General features: G+C 59.1%; 2 protein-coding genes across 2 annotated transcripts in view; one reads left to right on the top strand and one right to left on the bottom strand.

Annotated features, from left to right (window-relative positions):
* Positions 1–266: 266 nt before the first annotated feature.
* Positions 267–3798, top strand: CYC1 (cytochrome c1). Its single transcript, XM_032782325.2, has 6 exons — positions 267–457; positions 714–840; positions 1503–1660; positions 2874–3034; positions 3157–3257; positions 3431–3798. Exons 1-6 carry the CDS (start codon positions 270–272, stop codon positions 3533–3535), a joined length of 840 nt encoding a protein of 279 aa, XP_032638216.2. The 5' UTR covers positions 267–269; the 3' UTR covers positions 3536–3798.
* Positions 3799–4928: 1130 nt separating this feature from the next.
* SHARPIN (SHANK associated RH domain interactor) overlaps positions 4929–19841 on the bottom strand; it is a 29084-nt gene continuing 14171 nt past the window's right edge. The window contains exons 8-13 of the mRNA XM_032782324.2: positions 12285–12445; positions 11881–11992; positions 10808–10987; positions 6498–6596; positions 5711–5854; positions 4929–5164 (exon numbers count right to left, since the gene is read on the bottom strand). Coding sequence (XP_032638215.2) covers positions 5084–5164; positions 5711–5854; positions 6498–6596; positions 10808–10987; positions 11881–11992; positions 12285–12445 — 777 coding nt within the window. The 3' untranslated portion in view covers positions 4929–5083. The remainder of the gene's footprint in view (positions 5165–5710; positions 5855–6497; positions 6597–10807; positions 10988–11880; positions 11993–12284; positions 12446–19841) is intronic.

The raw sequence follows: 19841 nt of genomic DNA, 5'->3' as shown, positions 1-19841 counted from the left end.
GAGCAGGCCAGTGGCTCCTTGCACCCAGGGCTGAGCAGGCCATGCCGTGCTTGGAGGCATGTTGCATCCCATGCACCCGCAGGCTGCCTGCTCCCCCACCCTGCTCTCCAGGAGCGGGGGAAGGTTCCACAGGCTCGAGCTGGGTCCCTCTGGGCAGCACCAGCCACTGCGCCGGCGTGGACTCTGGGGAGTGTGGCTGGGGGCGCAGAGGCGGGCGCCCATGCTGGAGCTGGCAGGCTGAGCGACTCTCGTCTGTGTTCCAGGCCAGCATGTCGTCGCTGTCGGGCATGTCCCGTGGCAGGAAGGTGGCGCTGTCTGCATTGGGCGTGCTGGCTGCTGGTGGCGCTGGGCTGGCCCTGGCTCTCCACACGGCTGTGAGTGCCAGCGACCTGCAGCTGCACCCTCCCAGCTACGCCTGGAGCCACAACGGCCTGCTGGCCTCCCTGGATCACAGCAGGTAGGTGAGGGGGCGCAGGTTGTCCTGGAGAGTGTGGGGTGAACTGCCAGCTCCCTGCAGGGGGTCAGAAGCTGCATCCCAGGGATGACAGCTCAGCCCCACGACTCCTGGTTCTCGCTGACCCTTGGCTGATGGGCAGGCTCCGCCAGGGAATGCTGGGGGCTTGGGGCCTGGCTCTGCTCCTCCAGCTCCCTCCCACTCAGAGCCATGGGGAGCAGACAGGCAGAGGGGCTCACAGCCACCTCCCTTTTCCCAGCATCCGGCGCGGCTACCAGGTGTACAAGCAGGTGTGTGCCGCCTGCCACAGCATGGACTACCTGGCCTTCCGCAATCTCATCAGCGTCTCCCACACCGAGGCTGAAGCCAAGGCCCTGGCCGAGGAGGTGAGACTGACTGGGGTGGGGATCCACACCCCAGCTCTGGCAGCTGGCTCCTGCTGGAAGTGGGGGGAAGAGCTGGACCCGCTACCATGAGTGCCCTCCCAGGCCCTGGCTGAGGGGGGAAGGGCCTGGGTGATGGGGAGCTGGCTCCTGCCAGTCATGGGCTGCCTGGACCCAGCCCAGTGCTCTGTGTCTTGGCCCCAGCCCAGTGCTCTGTGTCTTAGGCACAGGGGGCCCAGCCTGGTGCTCGGTCTCTGCAGCCTGATGGGTGCGGGAGGCCCTGGGCCCGGCTCAGAGCTTTCTATGTGTGGGGGGCGGGCCTGGGCCTGGCTCAGAGCTTTCTGTGGGATGTGGGGGCTCAGAGCTCTCTCTGGGATGCCGGGGGGGGGGGGTTGGCTCAGAGCTTTTTGTGGGATGTGGGGGGGCCCTGGGCCTTGGCTCAGGGGCTTGGGGGGTTGGGGGGCTCCTGGGCCCTGGATCAGAGCTCTCTGTGGGATGTGGGGGGAGGGCCTGGGCCCTGGCTCAGAGCTCTCTGTGGGGTGCGGCGGGAGGGCGGGGGACTCCTGGCCCCGGCTCAGAGCCCTCTGTGGGATGTGGGGGGGGCTCCTGGGCCCCAGCTCAGAGCTGTCTGCAGGACGTGGAGGCTCAGTGCTCTCTCGTGCCAGGCGGAGGTGGTCGATGGCCCGGACGAGAATGGCGAGATGTTCACGCGCCCAGGCAAGCTCTCCGATTACTTCCCCAAGCCCTACCCCAACCCTGAGGCGGCACGAGCAGCCAACAACGGGGCGCTGCCCCCAGACCTGAGCTACATCATCAGCGCCAGGTGAGGCTCCCTCCAGTGTCCCCTCGGGTGGGGCCAGGAGCCCAGGGCTGCGGCTGAGCAACTGGTATCCGCAGCGCCTGGCCCGCTGTGCCAGGTCTCCCAGATGTGCAGGAGCAGTGCATGCTGGGACTGACTGGAGCTGCTGCGCTCCCGTCTGCAGATGCAGCTGGGGACAAGCTGAGTCCAGGTGGGTGCTCTGTCCTGCTGGCCCTGAGCACACCCACTGAGGCCTAGCGCACCCCCCACCCTGGCCAGCTGGCAGGAGAATTGGAGGCTCCTTCCAGCCCCTCCTGCTTCCTCCCCCTTCTCGGGGTGTCAGCGACTGTCGGGGGATTCCACAGGGGCCCATTGCCCCGGCCTGGGGGGCAGGTAGGGTGACCAGATCACAGAGATGAAATATCAAGGGGGCGGAGCAAAAAAAAGCAGTTTCACAGGGGCCACGCCGCGGGATTGCACACAGCGCCCCAGCTGCGTGCACTGCCCTCCCCACGGAGCCTCCTGCCACCGGCGGGGAGCCCGGCGCCTCCGGCTTGGCTGTGCTCCAACGGCTCCTTCCCAGCCGGAAGGAGCTGCTGGAGTGCAACCAAGCGGGAAAGGCGCCGGGCTCCCCGGCAGTGACAGGGAAGTTTATTGGTTCAGGGGACTCCAACTGGCTCCTCGCCCCTGTCCGCCGGCCGCCCCGCCTGGGACAAGTCTTAGCCCCGCAGCCTTTCTCTGCCGCGTGTCTGCGGCGGCCCCACTCCCGGGCCGCACTGCCCACCCAGGCCTTGCCCGCTCCATGCTGCCCCGAACCCACTGCACTGCCCCACGGGCTGCAGGGCTGAAGCAGCCTCAGCGCTGCACTGCAGCGCTCCCAGCCCCAGCTGGCCATGGCCCGTGTGCCCAGGCTGCTGCACAGGGGCGTCTCCTTCCCAGGCCCGGCTTGGGATCCAATGGGGCAGTGAGTGGGTGGGGATTTGGGGAGGGATCCAGTGGGGGAAGGAGGGGGGGCCTAGAGCCCCTCTGGGCTCCGCCTGCGCACTGGAGCGGAGGACAAAATTGTGTTGTTTGTCCAGTGTCCCGACTGAACATCAGTCAGGATGTGGGACGAACAAGCAAATATCAGGACAGTCCCGATAAAATCGGGACATCTGGTCACCCTAGGGGCAGGGCAGCTGCACAGCCTGGCTCCTCTGCCCTGCGGACGGTGATCTCACCTGGCCTTGTCTTTCAGGCACGGGGGTGAGGACTACGTGTTCTCCCTCCTCACCGGCTACTGCGACCCGCCCCCTGGGGTGGTCATCAGGGAAGAGCTGCACTACAACCCCTACTTCCCGGGGCAGGCCATCACCATGGCACCCCCCATCTACAACGAGATCCTGGAGTTCGAGGACGGTAAGAGGAGCTCCTCCCCAGCCTGCTGCAGGGCTCCTGTCCCGGGGGGGCCCTGTCAAGCCAGGCCAGCCCGACCCTGCTCTCGGCAGCCCATGGCGCCCATTGACTGTGCTCTCTCCCAGGGACCCCAGCCACCATGTCCCAGATAGCGAAAGACGTGTGCACGTTCCTGAGGTGGGCAGCGGAGCCAGAGCACGATCACCGCAAGCGCATGGGAATGAAGGTCAGTGCCTGCCCTCCATGGCGCTGAGGACAGGGGCTCCTCTTTGGGAGGCCTGGGGCTGGTGGAGTGCCCTGGACTGCCGGCCCACACCCTGGCCAGCGCGTCAGGTCCATGCGCTGCTGGGGGAAGGTGCTCGGAAGCAGGCCAGGGCCTAACTCCTCGTCCCTTCCCAGATGCTGATGATGATTGGCCTCCTGACACCCCTCATCTACTACCTGAAGCGCCACAAGTGGTCTGTACTAAAGAGCAGGAAAATCGCGTACCGGCCCCCCAAGTAAGCACTGGCTTCAGCATGCTGGCCCGCGGGCCTTGGCCACCCAGCCACCGCACGACCCCTCCCAGGACAGGAATGTATGTACAGCCGGACAGACAGACGGGGACAGCTCACTCCTCATGACGCGTTACTCCTATTTAATGTCCTCTCCCTCGGATGCAGCCGCTCGCCTGTTAGGCCTGGGAACAGACTCTGGGAAGGGGGGGCAGCTGCTGTCTATACGCGCACGCTGAGGGGCAGAAATAAACCTTCAATCTTCAGCGGGAAGGTGTGGTGTGGTGTGGTGTGTCGGTCTAGGCCCTGCCCGTGGGGCCCTCGCCTTCCCCTGCCCGGAGGGAACCCAGTACAGCCAGAGGGGAAGGCCTGTGTGTAATGGTGGCATTTATTAAACGGTTCTGTTCCCCCAGTGTGTCGGTCTGAGTTGTGTGGGGGCCAGCGAGGGACCCAGCACTCACCCTATTGAGGGAGGTGGCCAGTAGAGGCTCCTCCCTGGCACCCCACATGGCAGTGGGGAGGCGCCCCACTCCCTCCCTCAGACTTCATGGAGAGCAGCCCCCTTCCTCTTCCCAGCATGCTTCAGGGAGGGGCACTGCCCAAAGGCCTGGCTGGGGTCCTCAGTGCCCCCTCCCCTTGCAGTGGGGGTGCGGCAGATCAGTTGCCCCAGCTCTTAGCCACTGCCTCTAGCATGGCAGGCTTTGCAGTGCCCTACGGCATGGGCAGCGGAGGCCAGCTGCTGCCCCGGTGCCTCCAACAGGGGTGTGTTAACGTGCAGGGGGCAGCACTGCCCAGCCAGCTGCTGAATTCCTGGTCTCTGCCCTGCCCTGGCGGCTGGGGGTGGCACCGTTCACAGCTGGAGCTGCCCAAAGGCACAGAGGGCCCAGCTGGGGCCTTTTGGTAGAAACTGCCTTTTCTCCCCCCTGCACTGTGCACAGCCCGGGGGCTGCTTCCTGCACGAGAGCAGGCCTGGAACCAGCTTCAGCAGCCCGCGCCCGCCCTCAGGAGGTAAAGCCTTCAGGAGTCTGGCCGTGAGCTGGGCAGTGCCAGGCTGCCCCCAACAGCTCAGCCTGAGGAGTAGCTGCCTGTGCTGTGCTGGGCATGCGGGGGGGGGGGGGCGCAGGCTGAGGTGTCTCGTCCCTTACTGTCATGTACAGGTGGCAAAGTGTTCAGCTTTCCTGGGCCCCAAGGCAGGTGGGAACAGCTGTCCTGTGTAACTTCCCCCCCCCCCCCCCCCCGGTAGTTACGGGGAGCTCCCTGTGTCGGGGGAGGCACTCAGCCACAGGATGGGGTACAGGGCAAGTGATGGCAAAGCCTCGGTTACATTTCAGGGGGGTGAGGAGCTCTCTGCACCAGCAGCACCAATGGAGCCCGATGCCAAACAGCCCCCACCCTGCCTGCCCATGGGGGAGAGACTGGCCCAGCAGGAAGGTGGCCCTGGGCCAGCCTTGGGGGGTGGGGGGGAGCCCCCACAAGGCACTGCACGCAGCTGGCCAGGGCTGGAAGCTCCCCCAGGAGAAGGCGCCTGCCTGACCTGTGCTGGGGGCAGGGAGCGCACTCAGTGGCAGTTCTGGCAGTGTGGGTGGCACCTCTGCCCATTGACGTTACAGCGACATCCTCCACTGGTGTCTCCAGGGCCCTGGAGGGGAGGAGAACATGTCATGGGGGTGGGATGGGGGGGTGGACAACAGACACCTGCCCCTAGCTGCAGCATCATCCCACCTCTCCATGGGGGGGGGGGGGGGGGCTGCATCCAAAGGTGAGAGGAGCCTGAGCCAGCTGCTCTCCTCTAGCCTCCAGGGCTGGGGAGGGGAGGCTGCTGTTTCTGCATGCGATGAGCCTTGGCTCCATCCAGTTGATGGGGACACTCCTTGTTATGCCTGGCTCAAGGGCTGCTCCCCTCCTGCCCAGAGCCAATGATTCTAGCCCACGCTCCATCTAGCAGCTGGGGCAGAGCTTGGCAGGGGGCAGGTCAGCGTAGCTCACAGGAGGGGAAATCTCCCTCTGGAGCCAGGGGGAAGGCACAGCCACACAGCCTGGCACAGGAGCCTGCTCCTTGCACAACCATGGCCCAGTTCCCCTCTTCTCCCCCCACGCCCCCCCCATGAGCTCCGGGGGTGCGCAGCAGAGAGGCTGAGGCAGGGTGTTCAGGAGCCCCAGGGCTGCCTGTTCTGTGATCACTCACTGCAGGCCCCCAGCGTGGCCCTTTGGTCACCCAGCAGATCTCTGTCTGGCAGACTGTGCAGCGGATCCAGTCGCAGCCGTCCTTCTTCTGCACGATGATCCGGCATACGGGGCAGTGCATGGCCTCGCCCATCTGAACCAGTGTCTGGGGGGGGGAGGCAGCTGCTCGTTAGGGGAGACATGCACCCAGCTTGGGAACCCCAGAGCCACTGCTGGCAAAGGCCCAACCCTCACTGCACTGCCAGGCCAGACAGCCCTGAGCCAGGCATGAGCCTGGAACCTGCATGGAACCAAGGAGACCTGCAGAAGGGAGCCTGCTACCAGGGGCTGTGGGTCAGGACTCGGGGGTGCTGGCAGAGCTGGGCTAGCAGAGGCTGTGGGGTGGCAGAGCTGGGGAGGGGTTGCCCAGGGCTAGGCTAGCAGGGGCTGTGGGTTGGGATCAATGGGGGGTGTGGCAGAGCTGGGGGGGGTTGCCCAGGGCTGGGATGGCAGGGGCTGTGGGTTGGGATGGGGTTGCCCAGTGCCGGACTAGCAGGGGCTGTGGGTTGGGATCAATGGGGTGGGGGGGTAGAGCTGGTGGGGGGTTGCCCAGGGTTGAGCTAGCAGAGCTGGGGGAGGGGGTTGCCCAGGGCTGGGCTGGCAGGGGCTGTAGGGAGCCCAGGGCTGAGAATGGGGCTGGGAACTGCTAGCCATGTTTTCCAGGCAGGGCACAAGACCATACAGCAAATCCATGCCAGAGCCAGGCAGCCCCTAGCTGCTGGGCCCGAAGCCTGGGGCCCCGCTCTCACCTGCAGCATGTCGCTGGTCTGCCGGGCGGCAGCGTCATTCTGGGCCTGGAGCTGCAAGGTGTCCTGGTACTGGCTGCAGTCCTGCCCCTCGTGGATGGCCTGGGGGGTGAGAGTGGCAGCACTCAGCTGCTGGGCAGAAGGCAGCCCCCACAGGGCAGCGCCCAGCTGCCTGGCACTGTGCCAAGAGCCCCTGGCTGTGGTGCTTGGGGTGGGAGCATGGCTGGGCTTTGACCCCAGGGCAAGGGCCAATCCCCTCTCAGTCTGCAGGGCCCCCTCTGCAGTGGGAGCCCAGTGCCCCGGCAGGGGGTACAGAGCTCTCCCAGCCACAGGCCAGGCCCCAGGGCTCGGATATTAAGTGACCGACTCGCCCCCTGCCCCAGCAACATTGCAGCCCTTGGGTCTGCTCCAGCCTTCCCCAGCACCTACACCTCAGCCCCTCCCCAGACCCCCAGTCACCTCTTCCCACGCTGGCCCCTGCCCCAGAACAGCCTCTGCCAGCCTCCCGCCCCCACATCCTGACGGGCCCCTGTCGTATCATTTTATGATGCCGGTGTGAGCTTCGGTTTCCCTCTGCATGGCTCCCCCGCGGAGGAAGAGAGTTACAGCTGCTCGTGGGGGGCAGCACAGAACACAGGGTCGGGGTGGTGCCTGCCTGGCTGGCTGGGCCAGGAACTGGACCTGCTGGAAGCGACCCCATCTCAATGAAGAATCCCCCAGAGAGACTAGGAAGCCCCCATGACACCCCACGACCAACGACTCAGAGGAAGGCGACATCCCCCACCGCTCAGCAGGGATGTGGGGCGGAGACCCCAGCTCGAGGCCAAAGGACAAGCCGCGAGCAGCAGCGGATGAAGCCTGGTGGCTCTCCCAGGACAGACTGAAGAGGTCGGAGAGGGACGCAGCCACTCCAGCTTGGCGGGCTGATTGCTCCAGCTCGGCAAATGGACGATGCTTGTACCTTCAGTTCTCAGTGCTGAGCGAAGGCCGGCCCAGGCCCTGTCCCAGCTGACTAGTAAACCCTGGCTGGTGAATCCGTCTCTGCAGAGCTGACATCGCTCCCAGGGTCTGTCAGTGGGACTTGCAGGCCAGCGCTCCCTGTGTGATGCAGCAGTGCTGGAGCCCCCCAGGGGCTCAGTCCAGGAGGTGGTAAGACTGCATCCCCCCTGGGATGAGTGGGACCCGCTGGGGGACCCCATCACACTGAAGGCTGCCTCCAAGGGACTGTTCCCAAGCAGGGCGTAGCACAGAGCCTGTGGCTCCCTGACGGGCCCTGAATCCTGAGATCACAAACCCCTCTGCGTTAGGAATCAAGTCATGGCACTTTCTGCCCAACAGACGGCGCTGGCGTGTTGCGTGGGAAGCCCCCGGCTTTGCCCAGTCGGAGTGGCACAGTGTCCCAGTTTCACAGCCGTATGGAGGGGGTACAGCTCGATTAGATCCTGAACATGGTTGTGCTGAGAGGCCCGTGGCAGACGCAGCAATGCCAAGTCGTGCAGAACTTCCAGGTGAGTGGGAGGAATTGAACCCAAAGAGCAAAAGCTGGAGCCTGCTTCAACAGACTTAACAGGGATATTTACGGTCGCTCTGGCCACAGACCCCTGGGGCCATGTTCTAGGGACGGCGGCTTTTCAGACCTGTCGCGAGAATGGCACAAGCCGTTCCGGCGAACACCGTTCTCCAGGCGGCTCGTAACAGCCAGGGTAAAATTCCTCCAGCCGAGGGGTGGAGGCAGCCCAGAGGCTGACCTGTGATGGGGGCACAGCAAGTCTGTTCTGACGCTGGGCTTGGCCCATCAAGCCCTTGCAGCCGCCCAGGAACGGACCAAATGGTGAACGATCGCTGCAGCCAACCGCTTGGCTAAGCGCTGAAGGAGAAACCCTCCAGGCCTGTCTTTTCATCTGGCTTTTGCCTTTCCCACTCCTCTGCCAGCCAGGAAGAGACGTTGAGGCTGAAATGCCAACAACTAATGCCCACAGCCATGCCCGTCTCTTCCCCCAGCCAGCTGGCACCTCCGCTTACCCTCTCCCAGGCTGGAGCCAGGGGAGCTGCCGGCCATCTCCCAGCACTGGCCGGCTTTCCCCTCCTGCTTAGTCCTGCGATAAGAGCCAGGCTGGACGGTAACTAGCTGGGAACCGTCAACCTCCCGCTGCAGCACCACAGCCCTCAGGGCACCGGGCAAGTGAGTCACACTCATGGCACAGGCCAGTAACGTGCCCCGCCAGCCCCCCTCAGTGCCAGCACTACAGAACAGCTGCTGTGGGGCTGGGCTGGTCTTTGGCAAGAAGCAACGTTCCCTGACACCCACTGCCACCAGCCTGGGTCTGAGCCTGGTCAGCACCTTCCCCTTTCTGCCCAGCCCCACTGCCCTGGGCCCCCCACCCCTTCCCTCTATCCTGCCCCCACTGCTCGGGCCTCTTGCCCCTTCCCCTGCCCCCACTGCTCCAGGCCTCCTACTCCTTTCCTCTGTCCTGCCCCCACTGCTCCAGACCCTGTGTGCTGCTTCCCTCCCCCCATCCCACCCCCACTGCTCTAGGCCCCATCCCCCTCCCTATCCCCTATGCTGCCCCCACTGCTCCAAACTCCATCCACTCCTCGTCCTGCCCCCACTGTTTCAAGAACTTACGAACAGCCAGACTGGGTCAGAGCAAAGGTCCATCCAGCCCAGTGTTCTGTCTGCCCACAGTGCCCAGTGCCAGGTGCCCCAGAGAGAATGAACAGAACAGGGAATCATCAAGTGACCCATCCCCTGTCGCCCATTCCCAGCTTCTGGCAAACAGGGCCTAGGGACACCATCCCTGCCCATTCTGGCTAATAGCCATTAATGGACCTGTCCTCCAAGAAATTACCTAGTTCCTTCTTCAACCCCAGGGGAGGGATAACTCAGTGGTTTGAGCACTGGCCTGCTAAACCCAGGGTTGTTAGTTCAATCCTTGAGGGGGCCATTTAGGGATCTGGAGCAAAAATCTGTCTGGGGACTGGGCCTGCTTTGAGCAGTGGGTTAGACTAGATACCTCCTGAGATTCTATGAACTGACAGCTGGGGGGGGTGTTGACTGTGCAACCTGGTTCAGGGGCTCAGCCCCTTACTTGGTGCATTGGGGCAGGAGCTGCTGGCTGGCATGGTAAGGGGAGCCCTATTAGTGTCTTGGCCTTCACAACATCCTCTGGCAAGGAGTTCCACAGGTTGACTGTGCATTGTGTGAAGAAATACTGCCTTTGGTTTGTTTTAAACCTGCTGCCTGTTACTTTCAGTGGGTGACCCCTAGTTCTTGTGTTATATGAACAGGTAAATCACACCACCTTATTTATTTTCTCCACGCTAGTCATGATTTTACAGATCTCTATCACATCCCCCCTTAGTCATCTCTTTTCCAAGCTGTTGCCCTTTTCTGAAACTTTTCCAAGTCCAATATAGCTTTTTTGCGATGGGACAACCACATCTGCACACAGTATTCAAGATGAGGGCAACCATGGATTTATATAGAGGCAATATGATATTTTCTGTCTTATCTCTCCCTTTCCTAATGATTCCCAACATTCTGTTCGCTTTTTGGCTACCGCTGCACATTGAGTGGATGTTTTCAGAGAACTCTCCACACTGACTCCAAGATCTTTCTTGAGTGGTAACAGCTAATTTAGACCCCATCATTTTATATGTAGAGTTGAAATTATGTTTTCCAATGTGCATCACTTTTGTATTTATCAACATTAAATTTAATCTGCCATTTTGTTATCCAGTTTTGAGAAATACGTTTGTAGCTCTTTGCTGCTTTGAACTTAACTATTTTGAGTAGTTTTGTATCACCTGCAAATGTTGCCACCTCACTGTTTACCCTTTTTCCAGATCATTTATGAATATGTTAACTAGGATTGGACCCAGTACAGACCCCTGGCAGCACCACTATTGACCTCTCTCCATTCTGAAAACTGACCATTTATTCCTACCCTTTGTTTCCTGTCCTTTAACCAGTTACCGATCCATGGCAGGACCTTCCCTCTCATCCCAGGACAACTTTGCTAAAGAGCCTTTGGTGAGGGATCTGTGCAAAGCAGGAGGTCACTAGAGGACCACAATGGTCCCTACTGCCCTTGAAATCCCTGCTGCAGAGCTGCAGCCTACAGAAATGACACTCCCAGCATGCACTGCTCCATCCTGCTCCTCAGGGCCTGGCTGCTGGAGCATTGTGCTCTGCAGTCTCCAAGGGACAGCAGCAGAGGCAGGCGGGGCAGTGCTGCGGAGCCCCACATCTGTCCTCACCGGAGAGCAGTGCTTCCCCCCCACCCCCCCACCACAGGGCCCCCAGGGCTCACCTTGCAGAGCAGGCAGTTCAGGCCCCAGCAGATGGGGCAGCGGAACTCATTGACCGTGTCCTCGTAGATGCACCAGCCCTTGCAGTCCGGGGTTTTGCAGTGATAGCTGTTCTGGGTGCGTCTCTCTGCTGCCGTCAGGCCCCGCTCCAGGAACCGTTTGTACTCCTCTACTGACACCAGCTGTGGGCACAAAGCCCCAGGGAGGTCACACCCACCCCATGGCAGAGCCGCCAGGGGACAGGGATAGACTGCAGGGCCCCCTTCTAGAAGCTCTGCCCTGACAGAGGGTAGCTGTGGGGCAGGGGCTGTCTGACAAGTTGTTGGCCTGGCTTAAGTGTGCACAGGGGTGAAAGTAACTTAATGGACAGTCATGAGCGGGGGCATGGCCTCAACCAGAAGTGGCGGGACCTTTAAATCACCCCCAGAGCTCCCAGCTGCAGAGGCGGCTGGGAGCCCTGCACCTCTGGCTGCCACTACCGCAGCAGAGCTGTGGGCCCTTTAAATCACCGCCAGAGCCCTGCCCCCACTACCCCGGGCCTCCAGCAGCCAGGCTTGGGCAGCACTTTAAAGGGCAGCAGGAGCCCGGTTGCTGGAGCCCTGGGGTAGGCGGCAGGGCTCCATTGGCAATTTAAAGGGCTCCCCGCAGTGGCAGGATCCCTGAGCCCTTTAAATCGCCACTTGAGCCTGGCTGCTGGAGCCCCAGGTCCTTTAAAGCGCCAGCCTGAGGAAGCCGTCTGGTCCGGTACACCGATCCGGCCCGTACTAGCTTACTTTCACCTCAGGGTGTGCAGGTCCCCAAGATCCAAAGGGGGACAGGAGAAGGGGGCCAAGCCTTTGGGGTCTGATGGGGGGTCAGAGCATCCCAGCAGGTCCCTGGCTCCCTGGGGGTCCAGGCATCTGTCTGATAACATTTACCCCACTCCCCCCATCTCCTGCTGTGCCTCACCCTGAGCCCCGGGGCTGGTCCTATGGAATAAGCCCAGATCCCTACCCCACAGCCACCCACCCACCCACTTGGGCCTGCAGGCCAGCTCTTGGGAGCTGGAGCCCCCCTGCCCACTGCAGGGACTCACCGCCCGGACCTCCCGTTCCTGGAGCTTGCTGCTGCAGGCGTAGGTGTTGTCGCGGAAGGGGCAGGACACCTGGGGTTCCTGGCTGTAGCTGATCACCTGCCGCAGGCAGTCTCTGTGGGGACAGGGGGCAGTCACCCCAGGGAAGCCCTCCCTTAACCTGGCAGCTGCGGCCCCACAGCCTAAGCTCTCGGCCCCCGCAGCCCCATGAGGGCCCAAACCCTGGCTCAGCCCCAAGTTTCCAGCACAGTGCCAGCACCTGGGCCTCAGGAATGGAGTCCGAGCGCTGCATGGCAGCGACCAGGGAATGGACACGTGGGGGGAGCTCCATCCCCCTGCTCTGCAGCAGGCTCTGCCTCGCAGTGCTGACACGCTGTGGCTTGGGGGTGCAAGCTGGGCAGCCATACCTGCAGAAGTTGTGCAGACACTCCCGGAGCAGCACCCCATCCCCCGGTGCCATGGGCAGGTAGCAGATCCGGCACTCCATGGCCTCCTGGTTGGGCACCAGCACCTTCTCCTCCAGCTGCAGCAACTGCTGGAAGTTCTGCAGACGTTCGTCCTCCAGGGCCTGCAGAACAAAGCCAGAGAGAGGTCACAGCGGGGCCCCGGAGCTCCTCCCAACAGGGGCCAGGCCGCTCAGTGGGACCCAGAGCTCCCCACAAACAGGGGCCAGGCCACGCTGCCCAGCGGAAGGGGGTGAGCTCTCCCCGAGAGGGGCCAGGCCGCGATGCCCAGCGGGATGGGGACCTCCCCGCAAGAGGGGCCAGGCCATCCAGCGAGGCCCCGGAGCTCCTCCTGACAGGAGCCAGGTCACTCAGTGGGGCCCAGAGTTGCCCCAAACAGGGGCCAGGCCACGCCGCCCAGCGGGAGGGGGGGCTCCCCCCGAGAGGGGCCAGGCCGCACCGCCCAGCGGGAGTGGGGAGCTCACCCCGAGAGAGGCCAGGCCGCGCCGCCCAGCGGGAGTGGGGAGCTCCCCCCGAGAGGGGCCAGGCCGCGCCGCCCAGCGGGAGTGGGGAGCTCCCCCTGAGAGGGACCAGGCCGCGCCGTCCAGTGGGAGTGGGGAGCTCCCCCCGAAAGTGGCCAGGCCATGCCACCCAGCAGGAGGGGGAGGCTCACTGCCCAGTCCCTGGGGCGGGCCCACTTAAAATGTGCATTTTTGCTCGCACAGGTTCATTGCACTTCGGACCTGAAGGAATCATGCTGGTCATCCAGGCCTTGGGCATCACCCGGCCAGAGCGCTCCCCTAGTCACTCCCGCAAGCAGCCTGTGGTTCCTGCCAAAGCCAGCTGGTCGGAAGGGGTGGTGGGGAGAACTCAGGTACTTCCAGCCAGGCTCTTTGCACTTCTTAATCTCAGACAATAAGCACGTGCCCTGCTGGCTGCTGGAGCACAGGCCAGGCTCTAGGGAGACGCTGTGTATAGGGGCCTGCCCTCCCACGAAGATATGGAGAGGACAAAGTAGGGCAAGACCCTGGGGAAGGGAAGCTTTTTGTGGCGGGGAAGCAGGACGTGTTGAAAGGCCCTAAGAAGAGCCTCACCTCTGGGAAATTGGACAGGAGCAACGGGAAGTCTGGAGCCCTCCGGGAAGTAAAGTGAAAAGTGGGAGACTGGCAGCGAGGTTTGAGCTCCCATTTGGCAGGAGATACAACAATGCTGCTCTCAGCCCGGGAACCCCCCTGTCCAGTCCGGTAACTGGCTCGTGGCAGGTCCCAGAGGCAGCTGAAGAAGCCAGGGGTGCTCAGGAAGAAAAGTGTTCTGTGGCTGCGGCTGCCGGGAAAGAACCAATTAGCCAAGGCGAAACTCCAGGGCTCAGGGTCAAGGCTGCAGAAGGCAGGTGAGGGCATGCAGAAGGAGCCGTGCCAGAAGCAAGATCTCACGGTTGAGTGAAACACAGAGGCTAAGAAGAGCCACAGCGGAGAGCAGCTGAATAAAGGAAAGGAGAAAAAGAGGAACCTGGAGAACCTGATGTGACATTATTGATATAATCTGGGACCATACAGAACACGGCTGCAACCAAGGTCCTGCAGTGGCACCAAATCTTATGTAAAGGGGGTAATATAAGGTGCCTAAGATCAGGTTCTGGGTTGCTGATTATGATTATGCTGTCTGTGCGCATGTGTCATTTTGTAGTTGAAGTTATGAGTACTGGCTCTGTACTGTCTGTATTTCAAATTTGTGCTGTGCTTCTGGAAAACATTCCAGACAAGCTGGTGTTAGCTCTCCCTAGCCTGCTTGATGGCCCATTAAGGACCATCAGCTACACAACTGACCAATGAAGAGAAGGCGGATACGCCTTGTAACTCAGCAAAGTGCAGGGACTTGCCCATGTGACTCCAGACTCCATTTTGCTGTAATTTTCCACAGTAAGAACAAACAGGTTCTTACACCTGGAAAAAGCCTATAAAAGGCCCATCTTGTCTTCAGTCCTGCTTCTTACCTCTGGAGGGACTTTGTTCAGAGCTTCAGTTTGTAGCAAAGGACTGATGACACATCCCAGCGGGGGATGTACTCCAGAGACTTGATTCTGAACCTGCAGTTTATTCTATCGCTGCTACAAGCCTGAACTAAGAACTTTGCCATTACTGTATGCGGGGCTGGCTGTACAGTTTTCGCCGCCCCAAGCAGCACACCGAATTGCCACCACTGATGGCAGGGACAGTCCATGTGCCCTTAGGGCGGCAGGCGCGTTTCTGCGGTGGCGGCAATTCAGCGGCAGTTTCTATGTTTAGCTGAAGCTGCTGCAGACAGCTAAACATGGAAGCTGCTGCCAAATTGCTGCCATCGCGGAAACGTGCCTGCCGCCCTAACGGCACACAGACTGCCCCCGCCGTCTGGGGTGGCAATTCAGTGCGCTGCTTGGGGGCAAAACAACAGGGACTGCCGGCCCTTGCAGATTGACGCCCCAAGCACCAGCTTGGAATGCTGGTGCCTGGAGCCAACCCTGACTGTATGTAATTGATTCCATGTAACCAATTCTAGCTCTCATCTCTATCTTTTTCCTTTTATGAATAAACCTTTAGATTCTAAAGGATTGGCAACAGCGTGATTTGTGGGTAAGATCTGATTTGTGGCTCCACGCACCCACGGGGGGGGAGGGGGAAACCCTTACAACCCCCCTACCAAACCATATCCCCTGAGTCCTGAACTTACCAATCTGGATCACACCAACTCGTGTAGAGTCACCTCTGTCCCTCATGTTACCCGGGGACCGCTTACATACATAATCTCCAATCGACTAGATGTGTAGTCCCAACTTCTAATGAAGCGATGTACCCTCACTGCCCCCCTACTATATCTTGACCCCAACCACCGTACACCCCGCATTGGGGACATTACAGGCTGTGTGTACTATATGCTGAACCGTAACCAGTTGCCAGCGTCCCCCCATGCTCTGTATGTTTCCCCCGATGACCAACGACTGACACATCAAACTCTTTGTATCACCTTTCTTTAATATTTTCTAATAAACATTTTGACCTGGGTCTGGGGCTTGGTCCTTTGGGATCGAGAGAACCTTCTTCTTTTACTGGGGTGTTGGTTTTCATAACCGTTCATCCCCAGGACGAATGGCACTGGTGGTGATACTGGGAGACTGGAGTGTCTAAGGAAATTGCTTGTGTGACTTGTGGTTAGCCAGTGGGGTGAAACCGAAGTCATTTTTGTCTGGCTGGTTTGGTTTGCCTTAGAGGTGGAAAAACCCCAGCCTAGGGCTGTAACTGCCCTGTCACTCTCAGTTGGGTCCCGCCAGAACCGTATCGTCACACCTGATTTCTGCTCTTTCGCAGCCGGCAGCTCCAGAATAACGAAAGCTCAAGGCTGCAACGGCTCCGGAAAGCACAGAAGTAGGTAGCCAGCAGCAGAAAATTTCTAGCTCAGAAGAGAGGTGGAAAGAGCTGGAGTTGCTGAGAAGACTCTCCCTGCCTAGTACACAGGGGGGAACATGACTGTGCTCAGGCAGAGGCTAGGAGAAGATGATACAGGCCTTCTCCCAGAGCAGAGCAGGGAAGGAAGCTTTGGACTAGCAGGGGAGCTGGAGCAGCCCCTCAGTAGTGATGGGTGGGAGTCAAGGACTCAGCGGGCTCAATGGGTAGTGATCAACAGCTCCATGTCTAGCTGGCAGCCAGTATCAAGCAAAGTGCCCCAAGGGTCGGTCCTGGGGCTGGTTTTGTTCAACATCTTCATTAATGATCTGGATGATGGGATGGATTGCACCCGCAGTAAGTTTGTTGATGACATGAAGCTTGGAGGAGAGGTAGATACACTGGAGGGTAGGAATAGGGTCCAGAGTGACCTACACAAATTAGAAGATTGGGCCAAAAGAAATCTGATGAGGTTCAACAAGGACAACTGCAGAGTCCCGCACTTAGGACGGAAGAATCGCATGCACTGCTACAGACTAGGGACCGAGTGGCTAGGCAGCAGTTCTGCAGAAAAGGACCTAGGGGTTAGAGTGGACGAGAAGCTGGATATGAGTCGACAGTGTGCCCGCGTTGCCAAGACAGCTAATGGCATTTTGGGCTGCATTAGTAGGAGCATTGCCAGCAGATTGAGGGACATGATTATTCCCCTCTGTTCGGCACTAGTGAGGCAACATCTGGAGTATTGCATCCAGTTTTGGGCCCCCATTACAGAAAGCATATGAACAAGTTGGAGAGAGTCCAGCGGAGGGCAGCAAAAATGATTAGGGGGCTGGAGCACATGACTTATGAGGAGAGGCTGAGGGAACTGGCTTGTTTAATCTGCAGAAGAGAAGAGCGAGGGGGGATTTGATAGCAGCCCTCAACTACCTAAAGGTGGGTTCCAAAGAGGATGGAGCGAGGTTGTTCTCAGTGATGGCAGATGACAGAACAAGGAGTAAGTCTCAAGTTGCAGTATGGAAGGTTTAGGTTGGATATTAGGAAACAGAGAGTGGTGAAGCACTGGAATGGGTTCCCTAGGGCGGGGGTGGAATCTCCTTCCTTAGAGGTTTTTAAGGCCCGGCTTGACAAAGCCCTGGGTGTGATGATTTAGTTGGGGTTGGTCCTGTTTCAGCAGGGGGTGAGACTAGGTGACCTCCTGAGGTCCCTTCCAACCCTGTTATTCTATGATTCTATGATTCAAATGCCAGAGTCATAAGCCAGAGGTGAAGCTGCTGCTTTAGGGGCTGTGACCACTCTCAGTTCCAAAGCAGGGCAGGTGGGCTCATCGGTGGCCTAGCAGGAAGCTAATCAGGAAGCCAGCCAGTGGCTGTCCCAGCTGCTCTGGCTCCTGCCCACCCAGGACCCTGCGGCCTGAGCAGGAAGAGGCTTTATGGGGAAATGGGACTGAAGACGTGGGGTGTGTCCGTGTTTAGTTTATCAGCCGCCTGTTGCAAGGCCTCCTGCACTCTGGTGTCCTTTTCCCCCACCTTTCTGGGGCCGGCCGGCAACAGTGACACTTGGAGCTGTGGGATTAACTGAGGGTCAGTCACTGTAGTGACCATCTAAACTTCCCGGGGCCGGTGAGAATCCGCCAGGTCACAGGGGGAAGAACCCTGGAGCTGCCCCCTGCTTGGAAGGGGACCCTGCTGCAGCCTACCACCCAGGTCTGTGGGAGAGCCCCAGAAGGAGCAGAGCTGCTGGGGGAGCAGGGGACAGACAGATATGGGGGTGAGTGCTCCTGCAGCAGGGGTCAAAGTCCCCTTAGTACATTTTGGACGACTGGCAGCACTAATTGTCACCCCCCCCCCAAAAAATTACATCCACCCCTCAGTCTCATCTCTTTCCATGAAGTCTCATGACTTCTGGGCCCCTTGTGAGTTTTGGGGTCAGACTCGCAATCTTTGAGCCTTTGGGGTTGGCAGCACCATGTCTGTTGGGTCCCAAAGGGCACCTGCCACACTATCAGTGCTCAACACGGTGGCCTCCCAGCAGAACGAGAGGCCAAGGAGCCAGGGGCTGAGACTGGCCTGGCAGCTCCCAGATCCCTTTCCAAGCCCCACAGAGCACTGTCTTCCAAAAGGAACTGAGACAGCCTGGCCTTTCAAGGGGTGGAGGCTGGGAGCTGGCCAGCCTGACCCAGTGATCCCTGCCTGCCACACCTGGGGTGGGGCGTGGGCTTGAATCAGTAGAGCCAGCTGGGGGTGGAGAAGCTGTTTCCCCTGTAAAGAGCAGTGGGAGGGGGATGTGTGGGGGGAAGAGACAGACAGAGAGAAACCTCGTCTTGCGACAACCTCCTCTTGGGACAATCCAATCACGTCAATCTGATGGGCGAAGCACAGCTGACTAGTTTGCTGTTCACCTATGCGCACACCCTCCTGGATCTTTCCAAGATTTCTTCACGATAACAACTGCTGAAGAGGGTCAGGGAGAACAAGCAGCCCTGTCTGACAGCTGTCCTCAAGCTCAACCAACTGCTTCGCTCATGCCCGGCATGCCCCAGAGCCGATTGTGTGTCGGTCTTATTACATTTTCACTGGCTCCGAGCAGCTGCCTCAAGAGCTTTGTGCCATCTGGTGACAAATGCCTTAGGAAAATCCACCAAAGCTCGGAGCAGCTTCCCATCATTCTCCAGCACTTTTTCACATATCACATATGGACTGAAAATTTGCTCCACTGTATTTCTTTGGGGTCTAAGCCCCGCTTGTTCTTCAGACAGAAACTCCCCTCTTCTGAGCACATTCTCTTCAGAATGATGCACAGCAGACTTTTACTAGGGGGTGTCAATAATGAGATTGTGCAATAATTTGGAGTAATTTCCAGAAGCAGCAGAGTTCCCAAGTCTCAGGCCATCCTCCAGGCTCCCAAATGGCATTGACAAGCTGGGATGGGGGCTGCTCCACCCCTTTGGATTTGTTCTGCTTGTATGTTGTCCACTTCAGGGGCTTTATTGCTTTTCAGTGTTCACATGGCATCTGCAACTTCTTCAATTGTAGGAGGAGGTTCACTGGGATAAGTCAAACTTCTCACAGATATCCCCTCTGCTTCTTTCACTTCCAACTTAACATTTGTTTGGGTTATAATAGACAGTTCCTGGCACGTGGGGGTGAAAAGGTGTGTTTCCTGACAGAGAGACCTTTCAAAAGGGTCTTGATGGTTTGGCAGGCCTTCCTACTGGCATTTGCCACAAAGCATTTCTGTATATCGCTGCACTGTTGTTTGAGCCAATCTTCTTTTGCCACTTTAATCCCCGCATTTATTTCTGGTGTCATATGGGAATATCGCTCTCTTGCCTTTCATCCATCTTCCATTATGCTCACACAACTCTGTGATCCAAGGTTTCTTCTTTAGGATCTTTTTCCCCAGGAATTCATCCACTGTCTCTGTAGTGCAGCAGAGCTTGTACTCTATCTGATTTACACTACCTGTGCAGAAGCTTTGCAACTTTTGTTCAGTTGTCTTCTTGAATTCCACTTGTTCCATGGACTTTCAGTTTGCTGACATTATAACAGAGCCTGAAGATACCTGCAGGTCATTCTTTCTTTGCTGTTTGATCTTTATGTTGGCTATTACTATGTTACGATCAGATCCTATGTCCGCTTTCTAGAAGGATCAACTCCCCATCACACCCCCTGTTCAAAATTACAATGAAGTCAGACTGGTTCGGAGTCCCCAAATCCAGCACTGTCCACATCCATTGCCTGGACAGTTTGTGCTTGAACAAGGTATTTGCTAATTGCACTGAGCCGACTCCTCTGCTGTTTGTCTGGCCATGTGCAAGCTTCCCGACACAGCAGCAGCATTCTGGGGAATGCTCAGGACCAATGCATGGATTCCGGTCATCTTGTCCAATTAACACATCTCTATGGTGATCAGCTGTTAACGCCTTCTCAGTGTTGCCACAGAATTTCTCAGACTCTTCATCATCAGTCAGTAGCAGGGCAGAACACCCGACAAGTTACACTATGAAGACAGGCTGCCAAGCTGAGGGTCATTAACCTGCTGCTGACCAACTTACAGGGACTGATCTGCTTCCCACCAGCAGCACAACACCATGTGCTCATCTTCG

The sequence above is a fragment of the Chelonoidis abingdonii genome, chromosome 2 (assembly GCF_003597395.2).
Source record: "Chelonoidis abingdonii isolate Lonesome George chromosome 2, CheloAbing_2.0, whole genome shotgun sequence".
In the NCBI taxonomy this organism is placed as follows: Eukaryota; Metazoa; Chordata; order Testudines; family Testudinidae; genus Chelonoidis; species Chelonoidis abingdonii.
This window is presented reverse-complemented; position numbering and strand designations above follow the sequence as displayed.

Coding starts and splice junctions, on each gene's coding strand:
- CYC1 (XM_032782325.2), top strand. CDS start 270: ATGTCGTCGCTGTCGGGCATGTCCCGTGGCAGGAAGGTGGCGCTGTCT. Junction 841..1,502: donor CCAAGGCCCTGGCCGAGGAG/GTGAGACTGACT, acceptor CTCTCGTGCCAG/GCGGAGGTGGTCGATGGCCC. Junction 3,035..3,156: donor GATCCTGGAGTTCGAGGACG/GTAAGAGGAGCT, acceptor GCTCTCTCCCAG/GGACCCCAGCCACCATGTCC.